This window comes from Peromyscus eremicus, chromosome 12, assembly GCF_949786415.1.
Source record: "Peromyscus eremicus chromosome 12, PerEre_H2_v1, whole genome shotgun sequence".
In the NCBI taxonomy this organism is placed as follows: domain Eukaryota; kingdom Metazoa; phylum Chordata; class Mammalia; order Rodentia; family Cricetidae; genus Peromyscus; species Peromyscus eremicus.
Genome location: NC_081428.1, coordinates 80,529,673 through 80,548,946, shown reverse-complemented (window position 1 = coordinate 80,548,946; position 19,274 = coordinate 80,529,673). Strand labels below are relative to the sequence as shown.

Here is a 19,274-nt window from a genome sequence, read left to right as displayed (position 1 = left end):
CTTTCCCATCTCAGCTCCTCTCTCATCTCCTTCTTTCTCATCTTGTTCTTCCCCATCTGGCTCTTTCTCATCTTCCATCTCATTCCTCTAGTCCTCTCTTCTAGCCCTTCTGACCTATCACCTCCTCAAAGCTCCACCTCATCCCTTTACCTTGGGACTCTCAGGGTGTGAGAACACAGAGTTCAGAGTACAGTAATGTCTGTTCTGTTCATTAATCCCTCCAAGGTTTTCTCCAGACCCAAAATGTCATTTCTCCCTCAATAGCTCCTGGTCTGCTTGTTGCAACAATTTTTGCTAGTTGCAGTAATTTTTCAACTGCTTAAAAATTGTTTGCAATATATAATACCTCCTTGCTAGTTGCAATAATTTTTCAACTATTTATAAATTGATGTGTCTTGGTCTGAAATTGAGACCATATCTGGCTAATGATAATGAAGTATTTGTGAACTGCTAGTGAAGTGTGAGGAAGGCTGTGAGCCTTGACCCTAAACCCTGCCCTGACCCTGTGTGACCCCCACCCACTCACCTAAATAATGGGGAACGCCGTTCTTCCCTTACTTAAGGAGTCTCTGTGAAGGACTAGTGAAGAACAGGAGCACAGGTACCCTGTGTGTTGTTGGCTTGTAACGTGCTATTATTTACCTACCAGGGAGCTAAGAACTCAGCCTGAGTTGGCTTTGTTACCTTCTCAGTGCTTCTTCTGATGAACTCCTAAGATTAGTAAGATGGAGGCTGATTGTGTTTTGTCACTATGCTGCTCCATGGGGAATAACTGGGTGTTTCACACACACACACACGGTTCTGCTCTTACTGTAGCAGTGACCTTGCCTCCTCTTACCTGCTGATAAGATGCCCTCAGCATCAACTGTCCATCACTGGTGGCTCCTAGGCGCAACTGTCAGTCAAGAGTGCTGACAGGCATAGTGCAGTGAGCTGGGATACTAATCCCTTTTCAAGATCTTGATTTCAGTTCTTTTGGATGGATGCTGAGAAATGGGATTGCCATGATCAGGAACGTTAAAGACAAGTGTTAGTGGTGGTGTGGGGAAATCAGAACCTGTCGGACTGCCGGTGGGGGTGCAGATGGTCCAGCGCTGTAGGAGACAGCTTGGCTGGCGCCCCCTCAAAAATTCAAAGCCGCACTGCACGTTGCACATGATGCAGAGGTTTGTCTCTTGGCATGTGTCTCAAGGTGGAGGAGCAGTCCTGGGAGAATGCACATTGTTAGAGACACCCGGTTATACTTCCAGCCCATGGAGAAGTCTCCTTGTTGGGCTCTTGTGATGGTAGTCCACACATCAGTTTTCAGAAAACAGCTAAGTGGAGATTTTATTCAGCTGGCCTATTGACCCAGCAGGAGTTTGTCAGCTTCTGGGGTTGACTTGGAAATTGTGTCCCATGGAGGGCACAGTGTCCTTTCTCACTCTGTGAGCTTACAGCAGAGGTGTAACTTCATAGCCGCTCTGGATCTCCCTCCCTACAATTCTTTACCCCCAAATTCTGTCATTGTGTGGTTGTCCTGTTGCTGACCCAAATGTGAAATTCAGCCCCTTCCTTGACTTTTTTAAGTGATTTTAAGAAAACCAAACAACAAAAACAAAAACAACAACACATCTCACCTCATTAAAACCACTGAGTATTTGCAAAGTGGAAGTAGCTTCGGTAACCTGAATCATGTAGTAGACATCGGTCCCTTGGCTCAGTGATCTTGTGAGACTCCTACATTGTTTGTCCCCTCCCTCTCCTCCCCCCCCCCCTCAGCCCACATTCCTGTAGAGGGTACTGCTCTGCCCATGCACTCTGGGATATTCTGCTCCATCTCTTCTTTCCTAAGCAAAGCCGATGTGGTAGCGGATGTGGAGATACTCAGAACCTCACAAACATGTTAAACACATTTGTCAGGGCTTTCTTTCTGCCACCTTGCTGTCAGCTGAGCACTTTTGTCCCAGAAGTGACTGATCGCTGTGCCCTGTGCTGTTTCTGGTGGCCACTGCTGCGGGGAACTGTGAAAGAGAAAGCACTGTGTTCAGGACCAAGCGTGCGGCTTGCAGCTGCGGAAGTGGGAGATGGTTTGTGAATGATTCCTGAGCGCTTCTTGAACACGTCCCCTGAATAAACTCCTGTAGGAAGTTTGCGTGGAGAAGCACGGGAGGAAATGTCTTTACTGGGTCCCATGGACACAGCAGGGAAGGAGACTAACTACAGTGTTTACAAAGCTAAACTTTCCTCCCTCAGGCTGAATGGAGAGAAGAAGTGAAAAAGCACTTTGAGAAGATCAAGAGTGAAGGGGCTTGTATCCACCGGCTGGACGAGGAGCTGATCCGCAGGCGCAGGGAAGAGCTCAGGTCAGCCCACCCCCGTTCTCACCCGGTGAATCCCGCCTCAGTCTCCCCAAGTCTTCCCCTCGCTTTCCAGCTCTCCATCATTACTGACTTCACCCTCCCGGGGAACCTGAAAAGGCTGGTCTCAAAGAAGCAGGAACGGCGTGGTGCTTACTACAGGATGTGCAGAGGGCGGGGTGGGGAAGCTGGCTAATGGATGCTGTCATAATTAGACAGAAAGAAGTTCTCCAGTTCTGTGCACACTGGGGTGGTGGCGCGTAACAACAGTGTACTGGATTGCTCGATCGCTTGCTTGAGTCAAGGTCTCACTCTGTGGTCCTTGCTGAATTGGATCTTAGGTTGCAGATCAAGCTGGCCTAGAAATCACAGAGACCTGCCTTCCTCTGCCTCCTGGGTACCGGGATTGTAGGCCTGCACTGCACCACCACACCTAACTTTGGGATTTTTTTTTTTAATATTAAAGAAGCTAGAAGAAAGGATTTGTAATGTTTCCAACATAAAGAAATGATCATTGTTGGAGGAGACTGCCATGATTACACTGATTTTTTTTCATTAATTTCTCATTTTAAAATATATGTGTGTGTCTGCATGTGGTATGAACACATGAATACAGATACCCACAGAGGCCAGGGGGTCAGGTCCCCTGGAACTGGATTTGCAGATGGTTGTTAGCCACCTGATATGGGTTCTGGGAATTGAACTCAGGTCCTCTGGAAGAGCAGTACATGCACTTAACAGCTGAACCATCTCTCCTGCCCTGGTTACCCTGATTTGAACACTGTACAACAAATACATGTATCAAAATATCACTTGGTACCCTGTAAATATGTACAGCTTTTGTATCAGTTAAAAATAACTAACATAAAGTGCTTGGACCAGCAGGCATGCTGGAGAAGGACCTAAGAACAGGGTGGCTGTGGCAACATCCCCTCCCAGTCTCCAGGATCTGAGCCATTATGGTTCTGTTTCAAAATAAACTAGATTCCGATGATCAGGAAAAAAATTAACATTTGAGTAATAAAAAGAGACCATGTGGTTAGAGGGATGGTTCTGTGAGTAAAGGTCTTGCACAGGAGTATGAGGACCTGAGTTCGAATTCCCAGAGCCCACATAAATCGGGGCATGGCAGCTATGATCCAAGAGCTCCTGGGGCAGGATGGGAGGCAATGCCAGGAGACTCCCCAGAAGCTTGTGGGCCGGCCAGCCTGGGCCGTGCAGTGCAGAGGTAAACTGAGGGCCTCCAGCACAGTTAGGTGAGGAACACACTTCACACGCACACACACACACACACACACCGTGGCGTGTGCACACCATGCACACACCACTACCGTCACTTGTCTTCTTACCCTCTCCTCTCAACTCTGTGTCCCTCCTTCATGGTCCTCTGAACACAGATTCCTTTTATTTTTTTTAAAGATTTATTTATTCTTATTTTATGTACATTAGTGTTTTGCTCACATGTATGTCTTTATGAAGGTGTCAGATCCCCTGGAACTGGAGTTACAGACAGTTGTGAACTGCCATGTGGGTGCTGGGAATTGAACCCAGGTCCTCTGGAAGAGCAGCCAGTGCTCTTAACCACTAAGCCATCTTGCCAGCCCTGAACACAGATTCTTAGAGCACTTCCACTATTCTTGGTGCCATTGGAGGCCAGGAATTTATAAGCTCCAGATCCCAGCCTCAAGACCTACTAAGGCACAGTCAACATAACTATGGTATTAGGCAGTTAGGCCTCTGTGACAAAGTGCCTTAGATTTAGCAATTTATAAACAGAAGAAATGTACTGCTCGTGGTTCTGGGGGCGGAGCAGTTTAACACCAAAGCACCAGCGAATTCGGTATCTAGTGCAGACCGGTTCGCGCTATCATGGCACCCGCATGTGTCCTCACACGGTGGAGAAACAAAAGGCTCCCTCCAAGACCTCCCTGCCGCCACCTCCAATACTGCCACCTTATGGGTGAAGGGTTACGTTTGAGGCCACACCAACCCAGATAAGATCACTGCTGTGGATAAGCATATGATCATGGTATTAACTTTAAATTATGTCCATTAATATGGGACTATATTATATTGTATCAAGATTGTGCCAGTGTACAGAAATGAAGGCTATAAAGTGCACACAGACTGTACTCTTACTTTGTCGATGGCCCGCCTGGCTCTCTGTGTAGCTGGAGGGGCCCTCAGGATAAAACACAGAGCTCAGACTTTCCATCCCCCGCTCCTTGTCTGAATCACTGGGTTAAAAAAATTTTAAAATAGAAACCCCCGGGGCTGTGAATGTTTCATTAGAGCTGACCTCGGGTCTCCTCGGCCTGGCTCATCCTGTGTTTCCATTGACAGACATGCCCTGGACATCCGGGAGCACTATGAGCGAAAGCTTGAGCGGGCCAACAATCTGTATATGGAGCTGAGCGCCATCATGCTGCAGCTGGAAATGCGAGAGAAGGAGCTGCTGAAGTAGGTATTCCGGCCAGTGGCAGCCCTCGCTGCTCCGAGTCTGTCAGTCAGCTGTGCTTGCACAGTGCTGCTGCAGTGAGCATGCTCATGTTTTAGTTACTCGGTCAACATTCCTTAAGGACTGCAGTCTGCAGGTCCCCGCCAGGGTGAGGCATACACATTAGCAGAGTGGCTGCAGGTCTGATTTGGGACCACTTAGTGGACTAGCATGTGTACGTCTCTCTGCCGCATGGTTCAGAGAGGGGCTTCATTTTCAGAAGAACTTCATGTGGATAAGATAAGGCTTGTTGACCTATGGGAAGTACAGTTCTGCTGAAAACCGTGCCAGGGATCCCTGATGCTGCCAAACGGCCGTGGGTCTGCACCCCAAAGAAGCAAAGCTTCTGCCCTTTATTGGGTTGGAGAAGAAACAGATAATGCATGAGTTTGAGCAGAATAAGGTTGAGTTCATTTAAATTCAGTACCTTCAGGTTGTCTGCTTAAACTTGAATAGCAGCCTTGTTGTACAAAGGTGAGTATGGTAGAACTTGTAGGCAAATTCTGCTCTCTCTCTCTCTCTCTCCCTCTCCCTCTCCCCTCTCCCTCCCTCCCTCTCCCTCTCTGTCTATCTAAAAGATAATTTTATTTATAATTTTACACACTGTATTAATATGAATGGGACCTCTTTTCTACTTGAAGTATTTTTCAAGTTAGTTATTTGAGAATTTTGTATGATGAGCTGACTTTTGACCATATTCAGCCCTCACCCATCTGCTCCCAGATCCACCCTCCACTTCCCTACCCAACTGTAAACAGAAGTTTTCCCATCTCGCAGCTGCTCTGTAGTTATAGTTTTTCTTGTTACAAAATTCAGAAAAGAAACGCACAAAAGAAGTGTAAAGTGTATAAGGTTGAAAGACATAAAAGCATAGTTTGGGGTTGGTAATACAAGTAAAGATAGAAAGTGAATTAGGTACCACACTTTGGACTCACCAAGATAGGACAGATAATGGAGTATTTTTCTCTGAATTTGTCAATTGCAAATGGACTGGACATTGTTAATGTAATTATTCCCTATATATATTTATATAATTGTTGTACTTACTATATATAGTTTTATTTTGTTAGTTAAAACCTTCACTTTTAGCTGGGTGTTGGTGGCGAATGCCTTTAATCCCAGCACTTGGGAGATAGAGCCAGGCGGATCTCTGTGAGTTCAAGGCCAGCCTGGTCTACAGAGCAAGATCCAGGACAGGCACCAAAACAACACAGAGAAACCTCTGTTTTGAAAAAAACAAACAAACAAACAAAAAACCTTTGGGCTGTAGGGTTGATGGCTCAGAGGTTAAAAGCACTGACTGTTCTTCCAGAGGTCCTGAGTTCAATTCCCAGCAACCACATGATGGCTCATAACCATCTATAATGGGATCTGATGCCCTCTTCTGGCCTGCAGGCAGAACACTATATACATAATAAATAAATCTTAAAAAAAAAAAAAAAAACCCTCACATTTTATTTAGACAAAAAGGGGGAAATGTTGTATGATATTTTGACTGTTCTGACAAGTAAAACTTGCTTGGAGTCAGAAGGCAGAGCTAGCCACTAGCTGAACAAAATTAACCATAGAGGTTTGGAGGATTGTAGACAGAGAGGAGATAGGAAGTGATAAGGTGGGGTGGAGAGAGGATCTCAGTCCTTTTGGATGGAGAAACCACAGAGGTAGGAAGCAACTGTGGCTGCTCCCCTGCTTCTCTGATCTTTCAAGTTTTTACCCCAATATCTGACTCCTGATTTTTTATTGATAAGATTAATTAGATTAATGCTTCACTAAACCAGCTTTATGTCCCCTGTGGCCACTCTTAAAGAAATCCAGTTCTCCCTCTTTGAGCAGCTATCAATTGCCAGCAGCTCCTTGGCTTCGGAATGGGACTTTATGTCAAACTCCTCTCTCCTTGCTAGGATTTGATCTGGCTTGAGCTTGCACAGGGCTTATGCACGCTGTCATAGCCGGTTTAAATTCATGTGTGCAACTGTCTTCTTGTGTCCAGAGAACACTGTTTTCTCATATTTGTTCCCCACCTCTGTCTCCTCCAGTCTCTCTACCCCTTATTCCACCATGACCTCTGAGCCTTGAGACAGGGTATGATACTTATGTTCCATTTAGGGATGAACATTCCACAACAGCTAGCTGCAGGTCTCTGTGTTAATCACCATCTGCTTCAACTAGAAGCTTCTCAGAGGAGAGCTGAGAGGTGCATAAGTCTATAGGTGTAAGGAGAAGTCATTAGGAGTCAGTTTAATACTCGGTCCATTTAGCAGAATAGTAGGAGGTTCTCCCCTAGGCCTGTGGCCTGTGTAGCCAGAGTTGCTCAGCCTGACGATGATGCCAGCATGGGCTTCAGATAATGGAGTGGGAGGGACTTCAGTCCGAGTGAGAAGGTGGTGGTTACTCCTCTGCTGTTTGTGCCACTACTGCACCAGCAGGCATGCCTTGCCACACTGGTCATTATTGTAGGTCTCAGGGTTCACAGCAGGCAAGACTGACAACTACTTTCCTCTTCCACTAGCATACATGGGACCTTCCAGCACTATGAGAGCTAGCCAGTAGAGATGAAGTTTCCACATCAGTACCAGCTTCATACTGTGCTCTATGATTCTAGTACAAGGTCTTCAGCAATAGGGTCTTACTGTCAGGTTCTGGAGGGTAACCCAAAGCATTGGCAGTAGCCTGTAATGTTTTGGATCTATGGAATCTCAATGGAGCCCAAACTACAAAAGAAGTAACCTATTCCTGGCACTAAGCGTTTTATTTGTTAGCCTGTGGCGTCTAGTAAGAGCATTGTTGAATCTTTATAGGGTAATTTCTCTCTCTCTCTCTCTCTCTCTCTCTCTCTCTCTCTCTCTCTCTCTCTCTCTCTGGTGTGTGTGAGAGTGTGTGGTGTGTGTGTTTGTGTGTGTGTGTGTGTGTGTGTGTGTGTGTGTGTGTGTGTGAGAGAGAGAGAGAGAGAGAGAGAGAGAGAGCGCTTCTACAGTAGTGGGTAGGTTTCCATTTGTCTGTTTTTGAAGACTTTCTAGAGTTATGTATCCCTTCCCATATTCCCTCCTTTACCCTGTTCTCCCATTCCCCATGCCAATTTAACCCATCCTGTTACGCTCATCCTCTTAAGTTTTTATACCACTGCTTTTAATATCCTCTGCATTTAAAGCACCCCCCCTACCCTCTTATTATTTCCTTGACCTCTATGGGTATTCTAAATGAAATGTACCTATCTGAAAATTCAAAGCTAGCATCCACAAATGAGAGAAAGTTAGTCACCTCACTCAGTATGATTGTTTCCAGCTCCATCCATTTCCCGGCCAATTTCATATTGTTTTTCTTCATTTTAAGATTTTTCCATTTTACTTTCTTTTTTAAAAATTGTATGTATATTATGGTTATTTTGCCTGTGTCTATGTCTGTGCACCAAGTGCATAGAGTGCCCATAGAGGACAGAAGAAGGCATCAGATCCTGGAGTTACAGATGGTTGTGAGCCACCATGTGGTTGCTGGGAATCAAACCTAGGACCTCTAGAAGAGCAGCCAGTGCTCTTAACTACTCAGCCATCTCTCCAGCCCCATCTCATTTTTTCTTAATAGCTGAATAATATGCCGTTGTGTAAATGTAACCCCTTTTCATTGTCCACTCATCAATTCATGGATGTCTAGCTGTTTCCGTCTCCTGGAGATGTGACTAGTGTAGCACTGGGCATGGATGAGTGGGCATCTCTAGAGTAGGGTATGGAGCAAGAACAGCATGGCTGAGTCATGTGGTAGATCTGTCTCTAGCTTTTTGAGGAAACTTCACACTGATTTCCGTAGTGGTTGCACCAGTTTGCACTCCCAACAGCAGTGAATGAGTGTTCTCCTCCATCTACAGGGATGCCAGCATTTGTTACCATTTATTTGGGCGGGGGGTGGATTTGTTTGGTTTGGTTTGGTTTCTTTTTTCTTTTTTAGTCGTATATGTTCTACTTAGGGTAAGATGAAATTTCAAAGAGGTTTTTATTTGCATTTCCCTGATGTCTAAGGATGTTGAACATTTCTTAAAAATGTTTCTCATCCATTTGTGTTTCATCTTTTGGGAACTCTGTTTAGTTCTCTGCCTCATTGGATCTGGAGTTATAGACAGTTGTGAACTACCTAACATGGGTGCTAGGAATTGAACTCAGGTCCTCTGGAAGAGCATCAAGTGCACTTAACCACCAACCTGTATCCCCAGTGCCCACTTGTTCTATAGAGGATGCTTAATACAGTGCTCTGGTTAGCAGCCCTCTGATTAGATTCTGTTTTTCCTCTTCAGTAGGTAGGGGATTAGGAGAGTGTCTTCCGGTCCCATAGTTGTGAGGTTCCCCTTTTTCCTCACAGCCTGTTGGCCACCAGTCCACGAGGACAAGGGGCAGAAGCGATGACAAAGAGCGTTGAGCAGCCTGTGAGCACAGTGGAGATATCTGTCTGGGATATAACTTCAGTGAGTCAGCTCAGCTTTACTCCAGAGTGAGGGGAGAGAGAAAGAATGGGGCAGTGGCTGGGGACTCACCTAGTTTACACTAAACAGCACGCTCCTATCATAAAGCTCCTGGTACAAGTCTGAGTTATCATACGTGGAATCACAGTCCTATAGTAATGGTCCCAGCACAATGTCTAGTTACCATATGGGCAGCGGGGCAAGCTTCTGCAGGGAACTGTATCCAGGGTCATACTAGAGGTAAGTCAGGCATCTCCAGGTAACGTCAGGTAGAGAACAGGGCGCCTTCCTGGGGTGAGGAGGTGGAAGTTGTCCGTGTTGCCGAGCTCAGAGACAGCTACTAGGCTGTGGTAGACTACAACCTCAGGCCATCAGGGCCTCCCATGGTACCATCTTAGATCATCTCTGTCCTGCCTTTCTGTCTTACCAAAACCAAAGAGTGGTTTTTTTTTCTTTGTCCCACAGGAGAGAGCAAGCGGTGGAAAAAAAGTATCCTGGGACCTACAAGCGACACCCTGTCCGTCCGATAATCCACCCCAATGCCATGGAGAAACTCATGAAAAGGAAGGGTGTGCCCCACAAGGCCGGGGTACAGACTAAGCGGTGAGAAAACTGCATCCATCCAGCTGACATTTAGATGAATGGGGTCACCTGCAGAAGGGCAGTCTCAGATGTCGTGGACATGGCCTTTCTGTAGCTCACCAGCAGCACATGGCCTGTGGTAAAACCAAGTAGGGAGATGACAGAGCATGGCACAGATCCCAGAAGTCTCGCTTTTTACTGCCTGGGGCACTCTGTTTTAGCACCAAATACAGAACAGAGACGTATACAACAGGGACAGTCAGGCTGGTTGAAACTGCAGCCCTGCTTTATAAGTGTGTGCCTTGGGCCATGTCGCTTGGCCTCTTTCAAATCCAGTATCCTCATGGGTAAATGGTATCTTTATGTTACATGGGGTTTCTTTCTATTCTTATAACCCTTGGAAAAAACTGAGTTAATCGTAATTCTTTATTTTTGACACAGTGGTCTGTGCATATTTTATCAATGTGTTTACTTAGCTCTTCTTAATAACGTAAAACTCACCACCAAAAATAAAAACAGGGCATTGATAATTATGTATACCTAGCTGAGTGGTGCCCCATACTCTACCTCTGCATGGAATTTTTATGACTTTTGTTTTGTTTGGTTCTGTTGGTTTGTTTGTTAGGCAGTTACCCACACTGGCCTCATACTCGTTAATGCCCTCCTGTCTCAATCTCTTAAGTAGCCAGGGTAACAAACATGTGTGATCACACCTCACTGTGAAGTTTGAATAGTATGAAATCATTTTTAGGGTGCTGGTGTTCAAAAGCGGGGTTTAGTTTTAAGAGATCTTTCTTTCTTTCTTTCTTTCTTTCTTTCTTTCTTTCTTTCTTTCTTTCTTTCTTTCTCTCTTTCTTTCTTTTTATGTTTTGGTTTTTCTAGACAGGGTTTTTCTGTGCAGCCCTGGATGTCCTCAAACTTGCTCTGTAGACCAGGCTGGCCTCGAACTCAGAGATCCTCCTGCCTCTGCCTCCTGAGTGCTGGGATTAAAGGTGTGCACCACCATGCCCAGCTTCTTTCCCCATTTATAACTCTGGCTTTATACTGGTTTAATCTTAGTGGAGTTACATCTCTGTGTAGAATGTATGTTTAGCTGCATGGGGCCCCAAGTTCAATGCACCTTCAAAAACAATACTTTTTCACTCCTTTTCAGAATTACCAAATGCTGTGGAGCCTTATAATTCTCACATGCCAGAGAACTGGCTCCATCCCAGACAGGTTACTATAAAGGAGAGAATGTCCTTGGCTCGTAAGACTCGAACCAAATGCAATAAGAAAATAGGAAGGAGAAACACAAGCCAAGAATGTATCTCTAACTTTTAAATGTTTATTAACTTAGAAAGCAGTAGGGTTTTTTCTTTTATGACATTTTCGTACATTCTTAGATTTGGTTGACCTTCCTGTAACTCTCTTCTCTTTCCTCTTCCCTACCTTGAAGCATGATCCTAATTAGTCTTAACAATCAATGAAAACCTGGAGTCAGATATTGGGGTAAAAGCTGAAAGATCAGAGAAGCAGAGCAGCCAGCCACCAGAAACTTCTTACCTCTACTAAATCTCAGACCTAATAGGCAGGTGATCCTGTCTCTACGAATCCTCAGACTGAATGGGCCAAGATCCTGTCTCCACCCACCTTTTATTTCTGTCTCCACCTCCTGGGTGCTGGGATCAAAGGCATGTGCCACCCAAGTTCTGGATCAAAGGCATGTGTCCCCACCACTCAGCCCTGTTTCCCTTTTAGACTGGTTCAATCTCATGTAGCCCAGCATGGCCTTGAACTCCTGATCTCCCTTCTTCTCCTTCCAAGTGCTAGGAGTAAAGGTGTGTGCCACCACTGCCAAGCCTCTATGGTTAACTAGTGGCTAGCTCCACCCTCTGATCTCCAGGCAAACTTTATTTGTCAGAACACAAACAAAATATCACACAACATTATGTCCCATCTCCATGCTCCCCATCCCTGCTTAAACCCTTCCAACCCTAGTAATCTCCCCTCCACACTCCTATCAGATGCGTTCTGTAACCCCCCCACACACACACTCTTCTCCCTGAAGATTTTCCCCTGACTCTCAGGGGCCCCTTTCTAGTTTTCTGACCTCCACACATGCTCATTCACACAAATACATCTGTCTACATTTGAAACTGAGATCCACATATGACAGAGAACATGGGGAGTTTGTCTTTCTGAGCCTGGGTTACCTCATAAATATAATATTTTTCAGATCCATCCATTTTCCTGAATTTTTCATAATTTCATTTTTCTTCACAGCTGAATAAAATTCCATTGTGCATATGTACCTCATTTCCATCATCCTCTCCTCTGTTGATGTGTGTGTAGGCTGCTTCCATTTCCCACCCGCTGTGAGTAGAGCTGCAGTGAACATGTGTGTGCATGTGTCTCTGTAGCAGGTGTATCACAGGAGTGCTAACACTAGGGCGTGTGGTAATTCTAGTTCTGGCTTTTGGAGGAGCTCTTGATTTCCACAGTGGCTGCACCGGTTTGCACTTTACCAAGCGTGAATAAGCAAGCCCCTTTCTCCACACCTTGCCAGCATTTCTTGTCATTTGTTTTCTTGATCGCCACTGAGGTGAGAGGAATTTCAGAGCAGTTTCAGTTTGCATTTCCCTGGTGGCTAAGGGTGTGAGCTGCTGGTTTTCAGCTGTGTGTGTGTGTGTGTGTGTGTGTGTGTGTGTGTGTGTGTGTGTACATAGGTGTGCCCGTGTGTACAGGTGCGCATGTATGTATGTACAAATGGAGAGAGGTCATTCTTGGCTGTTGCTCCTCAGATGACGTCCACATTGTTCTTTTGAGACAGGGTCTCACACTGGCCTGGAGTCCACTAAGTAGGCTGGCTGGCCAGTGGGTCCCAGGTCTACCTGTCTCTGCCTCCCCCCCCCCCAGTCACCCCCCAAGCTGACCATGCAGCCACACCTAGCTTCTTTTTTAAACATGGGTGCTGGGGATCAGACGCATCTCCTCGAGCTTCTGTGGCAAGTGCCTTGCTGACTGAACTGTCCCCCCAGCTCTGTTAGCTTTCTCTAGTCTTTATCGGCCATTTGTATTTCTTCTTCCGAAGATGTTTGTTCAGTTCCTTAGCCTTTCTTTTTTTTATTATGGTCACTTATTTTCTTGTTTGTTTTTGGGGCTCTTTGTATATTCGCATATTGATCCTCTGTCAGGTCTTTAGCTGGCAAAGATTTTTACTCCTGTTCTGAAGGCTGCCCCTTCGTTCGGTTATCTCGTTTCCTTTGTTGTGGGTTGTGGAGACACTTTTTAACTTCATGAGGATTTATTGAGTACCTGCTGTATACAGGGTGGATCTTTCCAGTAGACCATGTCTAGACCAAACTCCTTGAACATTTTAGATCTTGCCAATGAGCCTGAGGTTTTGTTCTGTGGTACCATACCTCTTTCCTCTGGGATGGACAGCATGCCCAGATGTATCATTAGACAGATGTCTGATGTGAGGAAACTCCCACGCCCATACCTTGCTGTGAGAGTACCAGGCTGACAGCCAAGATCACAAGGAAGACATTAAGGACCTTGCAGAACAAAGCTAGTGACCCAGAATCCGGAGGAATAAAAGCTGCCAGTAAGACAGCCCAGATGAGAACAGCATGCAAATCTGATGATCTGAGTTCAATCCCCAGATCCCATGGTAGAAGGAGAGAACCGACTCCCCTAAGTTATGCTCTGTCCTCCATACATGCACCATGGAACACACACACACACACACACACACACCATGTGTACCTCCCACAAGAATAATTAGATTTTAGAGAGAAGTCACTGGGCGTGGACATGTAGATGGTTTCCCAGGTCCTGCTGTTTTAAACAGCGCTGTGCTGTACCATTAAGCAGCTCTCTGTGTGCATCTGCTGTCTCTATTGGATAAATCCCTGTGTCGGTGAATGCTGACTGAGAGGGTATGTGAAACGAGGTGGGTGGCTCACAGTACTAGGTCCAGTACTCAGGAGGCTGAAGCAGGAAGATTGCCATGAGTTTGGGACTAGCCTGGGCTACAGAGTAAGATCCTATCTCAAACAAACAGACACACAATAACAACCAAGTGTGTGGGCCCAGGCATGTAGCTGAGCAGTAAGGCACTTGCCTAACAGGCACAAGACACCGGATTTGATCCCCAGAGTCGCAAATTTACAACCCAAGGGTGTATTCAAAAGCTTGGCGCATTTTACCCCAATGCTAAACATGTTTTGATGTGTTTGAAACAAATCTGTTCTTCGTCCCAGGCCAGACCTGTTACGCTCTGAAGGTATCCCCAGTGCAGAGGTGGCTCCCACTGCATCCCCTCTGTCTGGAAGCCCCAAACTGTCCACGTCAAGCAGCAAGAGCCGATACCGAAGCAAACCTCGTCACCGCCGAGGGAACAGTCGAGGCAGCCATAGTGACTTTGCAGCAATCTTGAAAAGCCAGCCGACCCAGGAAAACTCACCCCACCCCACTTACCTGCATCACGCTCAGGCTCCCTGCCCTTCTCCCCAGCAGCAATACCAGCAACCCCCTTCTGCCCTGCCTCAGAGCCGCCATCCCCGACTCAATATGCATGGGCAGGACATTGCAACCTGTGCCAACAACCTGAGGTATTTTGGCCCAGCAGCAGCCCTGCGGAGTCCACTCAGCAACCATGCTCAAAGACAGATGCCTGGCTCCAGCCCGGACCTCATCTCCACAGCCATGGCGGCAGATTGCTGGAGGGCTTCTGAACTTGAGCAAGGTGGACCCTGGGGCTGCTGTCAGACCGAAGCCTATGATCCCTGTCTCCAGTGCAGGCCAGAGCATTCTGGATCTTTAGATGTTCCCACCACTGAGCCAGTGGGAAGCAGCCCAGACTGTTCCAGTTCACCAGCACACAATCCTCTTTCAGGAAATGCCCAAGGCTCCGAGAGAATGGAGGCAAATGGATTCAATGGCTGTCAATCCGGTATTTCTCATCAATTCCCACCCCCAATGCTACCTCAAAAGACACGGCCCCTTCAGAAGGTAAGGTATGACAAGAGTAGCCCGTCACTGCCATCAAATGATGTCAGAGTCAATCATGTGGTGCACATTATAAAACTGGATATTAAAAGGTGTGCCTTTGGGAAAGCGTGAGCCCACAGAGCACAGATGTTTCTTTTGTTCTAAAGACTGACTTCTCCTTCCGTGGTGTTCCAGAGGTGGGCCAGGGAGTTGATTTGAGGGATTACTGAACTGGGAGACCAGGATAACCATATATTAAAGACACATAGTCAAAATGTTTGCAAACTATTGTCCTAGAACTCCAATCTTGAGGGGTGGCCCAAGGAAGTTTAGGAAGTGGAGATTCCTGGTGCACAATGGCAAACATGGTCTTGGAGAAGACACACAGTGAACTGTCACCTAACATTCCTGCATCTATTTTGGCGACACAGCTTTTTAAAGCTCGAGCTTCTTAATCTCCTTGGCACCAATGCTCCTTACAATGTAACGTTAACAGCCGTCTTGACCCAGCTAGTCTTGAATCATGAAACCTGTTTGTCTTCTCCACTGACCGCCTTGCAGTCCTCTGTGGTGTTGGAGATCTAGCCAGGGTCGTCCACTTAGCACCTCTGGGAATCCACCACTGTCCATGCAGAGGGCCCAGTAGTGGACTCTGCCATGCTGGTCGACTTGAAGACTACATGAATTAGTAAGTAGAGAGAATCTAGAATGGCATCTGGAATGCAGCCTGCTTAATGTTAGCTTGCCTTGCTAAGGTTTCTAACAGAGGTGATTGTGAGAAGTGTTTGGGACATGGTGCGCATTTAATCCTAAATATTGCTTCAGCTCATATCACAGCTGAGGGGAAGGGGGTGTAAGATGAGGTTGTTTGGTCAACTAGATACTTCATGGGAAAGGAGCAACAGCCGGGGACTGTGTGCTGTTCCAGAACTGTGTTCCTTCCTCCACGTGTGCCACTGCTGCTGGCTGAGCAGAGGTCCACGTGAGGTCAATGTGAGCTAATCCATTCTGCATCCAACCCAACCCCTGGAGCTGGTAACATAGAGTCCATCCCTCTAGAATGTACAGGATGGCTGGTTGGCTAGTTGGTCGGTTTGGTTGGTTTGGGGGACAGAGTCTTGCTGTGTAGCCCAAGCTGGTCTCAAACTCAGAATTCTCTGGTCTCAGCCTCCTGTATGCTAGGATTATAGACATACACCACCATAGCCGGCAGATGCCTTTGCCCCCAGCCATCTCAGTGACCAATTTTAAAGCATAAGAAACCCAGACCTTTTCTTAGTCACTCCATGTCACATGTGCCTTTGAGCCACCCTGCTGCCATTTAGATGCCATATATGGCTCTGCAGGCCCTAGAACACAGAGCACATTCAGCTTCATTGGAACTGCACACCCCATAGCAGCTCAGCTTCTCTTTCCCAAGATGCATTTCTGTGGGGGTTCCTGATGTAATTGCTCATCTTGGCAATCAGGATTACTAATTCCAGCCCTGTCTTTCCTATTGTTAAGAAAAAATACATGTCAAAATACAATGAATAAGATTGTGATATTTTAGAACTGGCTTTTGTAAATGTAAATTACTCTCAACCTTTGGATTCTTTCTACCAGCTCAGTGGTGGGTCTGTCTAAGCTCCTAGGAGACTGTAATCCAGGGACTATGGTGCTGGGGTAAGGACAGTTGATTTTACCTATGACCGATTTTCTGCCCTTAGTGCCAGTTGAGATCTTCCCTATGGGGAAGATTAGCTGCCAGCCATTCACTTAGGCACCCGCTCACGTCGGCCACAGAACCCAGCAACCATCTCAGTGGTCCCGGCCAGAGCAACCTTGTCCCCGTCAACATGTGGACTTGGTGAAAATGCATGAAGAACCTTTTTATAACTGAAAAGTGGTGACTATAGATACTTAGGAAGTGCTGTTCTGGAGTTGAGTATACACGGGTTGTTTTTACATTTAATACTGTATGACATTTAACACTGACATTTAAACACTGTAATCTTCACAAGACTGTAGTATTAGTGGCAAAACAATTGATTTGGAAAGAGGAAGCACTTGCTGGGCTTGCAGAACTGGAAAGCCCCTTCAAGATGGAATTTCTATGAAAGGCCTAGAACCACTGGCAGTTATAGGACGGTGTCCCAAATCCGAGACCTCGTCAGCTTCCTCTCCACTCTCCTCTGGACACTTGCATGGGGCCTCCACCTTCTGAAGGCAAAGGGACACTTCTGTGTCTTCTAGCATCTGGTAAAGGGGCTGTTGTCATAGAAATGGGGAGCATTGCTGCTGAATGGAGGGTACATATGGATGTGTTGGTTTGGGCTGCTTTGCTTTGGTATTAGGGAGTTGTTTGTTTTGTTTGGGGGTTTGTTTGTTTGTTTGTTTTTGAGACAGCGTTTGACTAAATAGCTCAGGATGACTTGGAACTCTCTATGTACCTGGGCTGCCCTCGGTCCACCTGCCTCAGCCCCTGGAGTGACGGGATTCCAGTTGTATGCTACCCTCCTGGGATGTGGATGGAGATGTTCGAAGACGCCATCAGCAAGCTATCACTAAACCCCTTTAGAATGAAAGTTAAATCTGTTCTCTCCTTGTCCTCAGAGTGGAGATGACTCCTCGGAAGAGGAAGGGGAAGTAGACAGTGAAGTGGAGTTTCCTCGAAGACAGAGGTAAAGCCCCCACAGGGAAGCTCCCAAGCATGCCGCAGGGGCTCAGCCAGAGACCCGTCTGCAGCCGCTTCACAGGGAAATTGAACTAAGCGCTGACGTCTTCCCATCAGGTGTGCAGGCTGCTCTGCACAGCAGGTCACAGGTCATCAGATTCATTTTCACAGAACCTCGCAACAAGGAGCGTGAATATAGATACACTGTCACACACTCCAGAACATAGACAGTGTCTGGTTTGGGAGGGGTGGCACGCGTTTGTGGTTCAGATGGTTTCTGGCGGGTCTCCTTGGGTTAGTCTGTTCATGCTGCTATGGTCAAATACCACAGACTAGGGGGTTTATGGAACAACACATATTTCTCCCAGTTGTGGGAACCGGGCAGTCCAAGGTGGTGGTGACAGTGATTCCGTTCCTAGTCACAGCTTTCTTCCTAGCTTTCAGACCGCCTTCTTCCTGTGTCCTCACATGTCAGAGATGGATAAGTAATAGAGAATTTGGGGGCGGGCAGGAGCTAGCAGGCTCCCGTCACTCTGGCTGATTGACAAGCCAGGGAGCCACTCCTCCTCTGGTTAAGCCTGTGTTTTCCCTGTTTCCAGGCCCCACCGCTGTATTAGCAGCTGCCAGTCCTACTCGACCTTTAGCTCCGAGAACTTCTCTGTGTCTGATGGAGAGGAAGGGAACACCAGTGACCACTCAAACAGTCCCGATGAGTCGGCTGACACGAGGGAAGACCGCCTGGCAGAGAAACTGGACGACCTGCTGTCCCAGACGCCCGAGGCCCCCATCGAGATCTCCTCCCACTCAGATGGGCTGTCTGACAAGGAGTGCGCTGTACGGCGCGTGAAGACACAGATGTCCCTGGGCAGGCTGTGCGCCGAGGAGCGTGGCTACGAGGTGGGCACCTCTCCCTCGTCCTCACCCCACTACGCCCTTCCTGGTCCTCTGGATTTAGAGCATTATGCCAGTTCGCTTTCCATTGCTGTGATAAGCACGGTGACCAAAACCAACTTGGGGAAGAAAGGGTTTATTTCAGTTTACAGCTCATGGTCCATCATTGAGAGAAGCCGGGGCGGGAACCAAAGCAGAGCAGGAGCCTGGAGGCAGAAACCGAAGCAGCGGCCGTAGAGGACAGCTGCTTGCTGGCTTGCTCCCACGGCTGGCTCAGCTTGCTTTTTTCTTTTCTTTCTTTCTTTTTTCTTTCTTTTTTTCTTTTTTCTTTCTTTCTTTCTTTCTCTCTTTCTCTCTCCTTTCTTTCTTTTCTTTTTTCCTTCCTTCCTTCCTTCCTTCCTTCTCTCTCTCTCTCTCTCTCTCTCTCTCTCTCTTTCTTTCTTTCTTTCTACAACCCAAGCCCCCCTGCTCAGGGAGTGGTACTACCCACAGTGGGCTGGGTCCTCCCACATCAATTGTTAATCAAGAAAATGCAACCCAGACTTGCCTGAAAGCGTTTTCTCCAGTGAGGTTTCCTCTTCTCAAAGGACTCTAGCTTGTGTCACGTTGACAGAACGAACTGCACAAGTAGGTTCAGGCCTGGGGTCGTTATCATTTTCAGTCAGTAGATAAAATATACACTGCCTCCACGAAGTAAATAAATAAAAACATGTAGCCGTGGGGTTCTCTGAGTAAGGACAGTGTCTCACAAATGAGACAGAGACATGAAATGTTCCAAAATCCCCACCCCACCCCACCTCTCACCCATCTCCCAGGCCTTCCCTCCCTGCCCTCACTCTCCTCTGGAAGACATTGCCACAGCCCAGAAGATACAGTGCTTCTTCT

General features: G+C 46.9%; 1 protein-coding gene across 1 annotated transcript in view; it reads left to right on the top strand.

The window, feature by feature from the left end:
- The window catches only part of Map3k13 (mitogen-activated protein kinase kinase kinase 13), a 48,031-nt gene that overhangs the window by 25,773 nt on the left and 2,984 nt on the right, over window positions 1–19,274 (top strand). Inside the window, exons 7-12 of the mRNA XM_059277488.1 lie at window positions 2,236–2,345; window positions 4,683–4,799; window positions 9,749–9,886; window positions 14,113–14,863; window positions 17,438–17,505; window positions 18,098–18,395. Of these exons, the coding sequence (XP_059133471.1) occupies window positions 2,236–2,345; window positions 4,683–4,799; window positions 9,749–9,886; window positions 14,113–14,863; window positions 17,438–17,505; window positions 18,098–18,395 (1,482 nt within the window). The remainder of the gene's footprint in view (window positions 1–2,235; window positions 2,346–4,682; window positions 4,800–9,748; window positions 9,887–14,112; window positions 14,864–17,437; window positions 17,506–18,097; window positions 18,396–19,274) is intronic.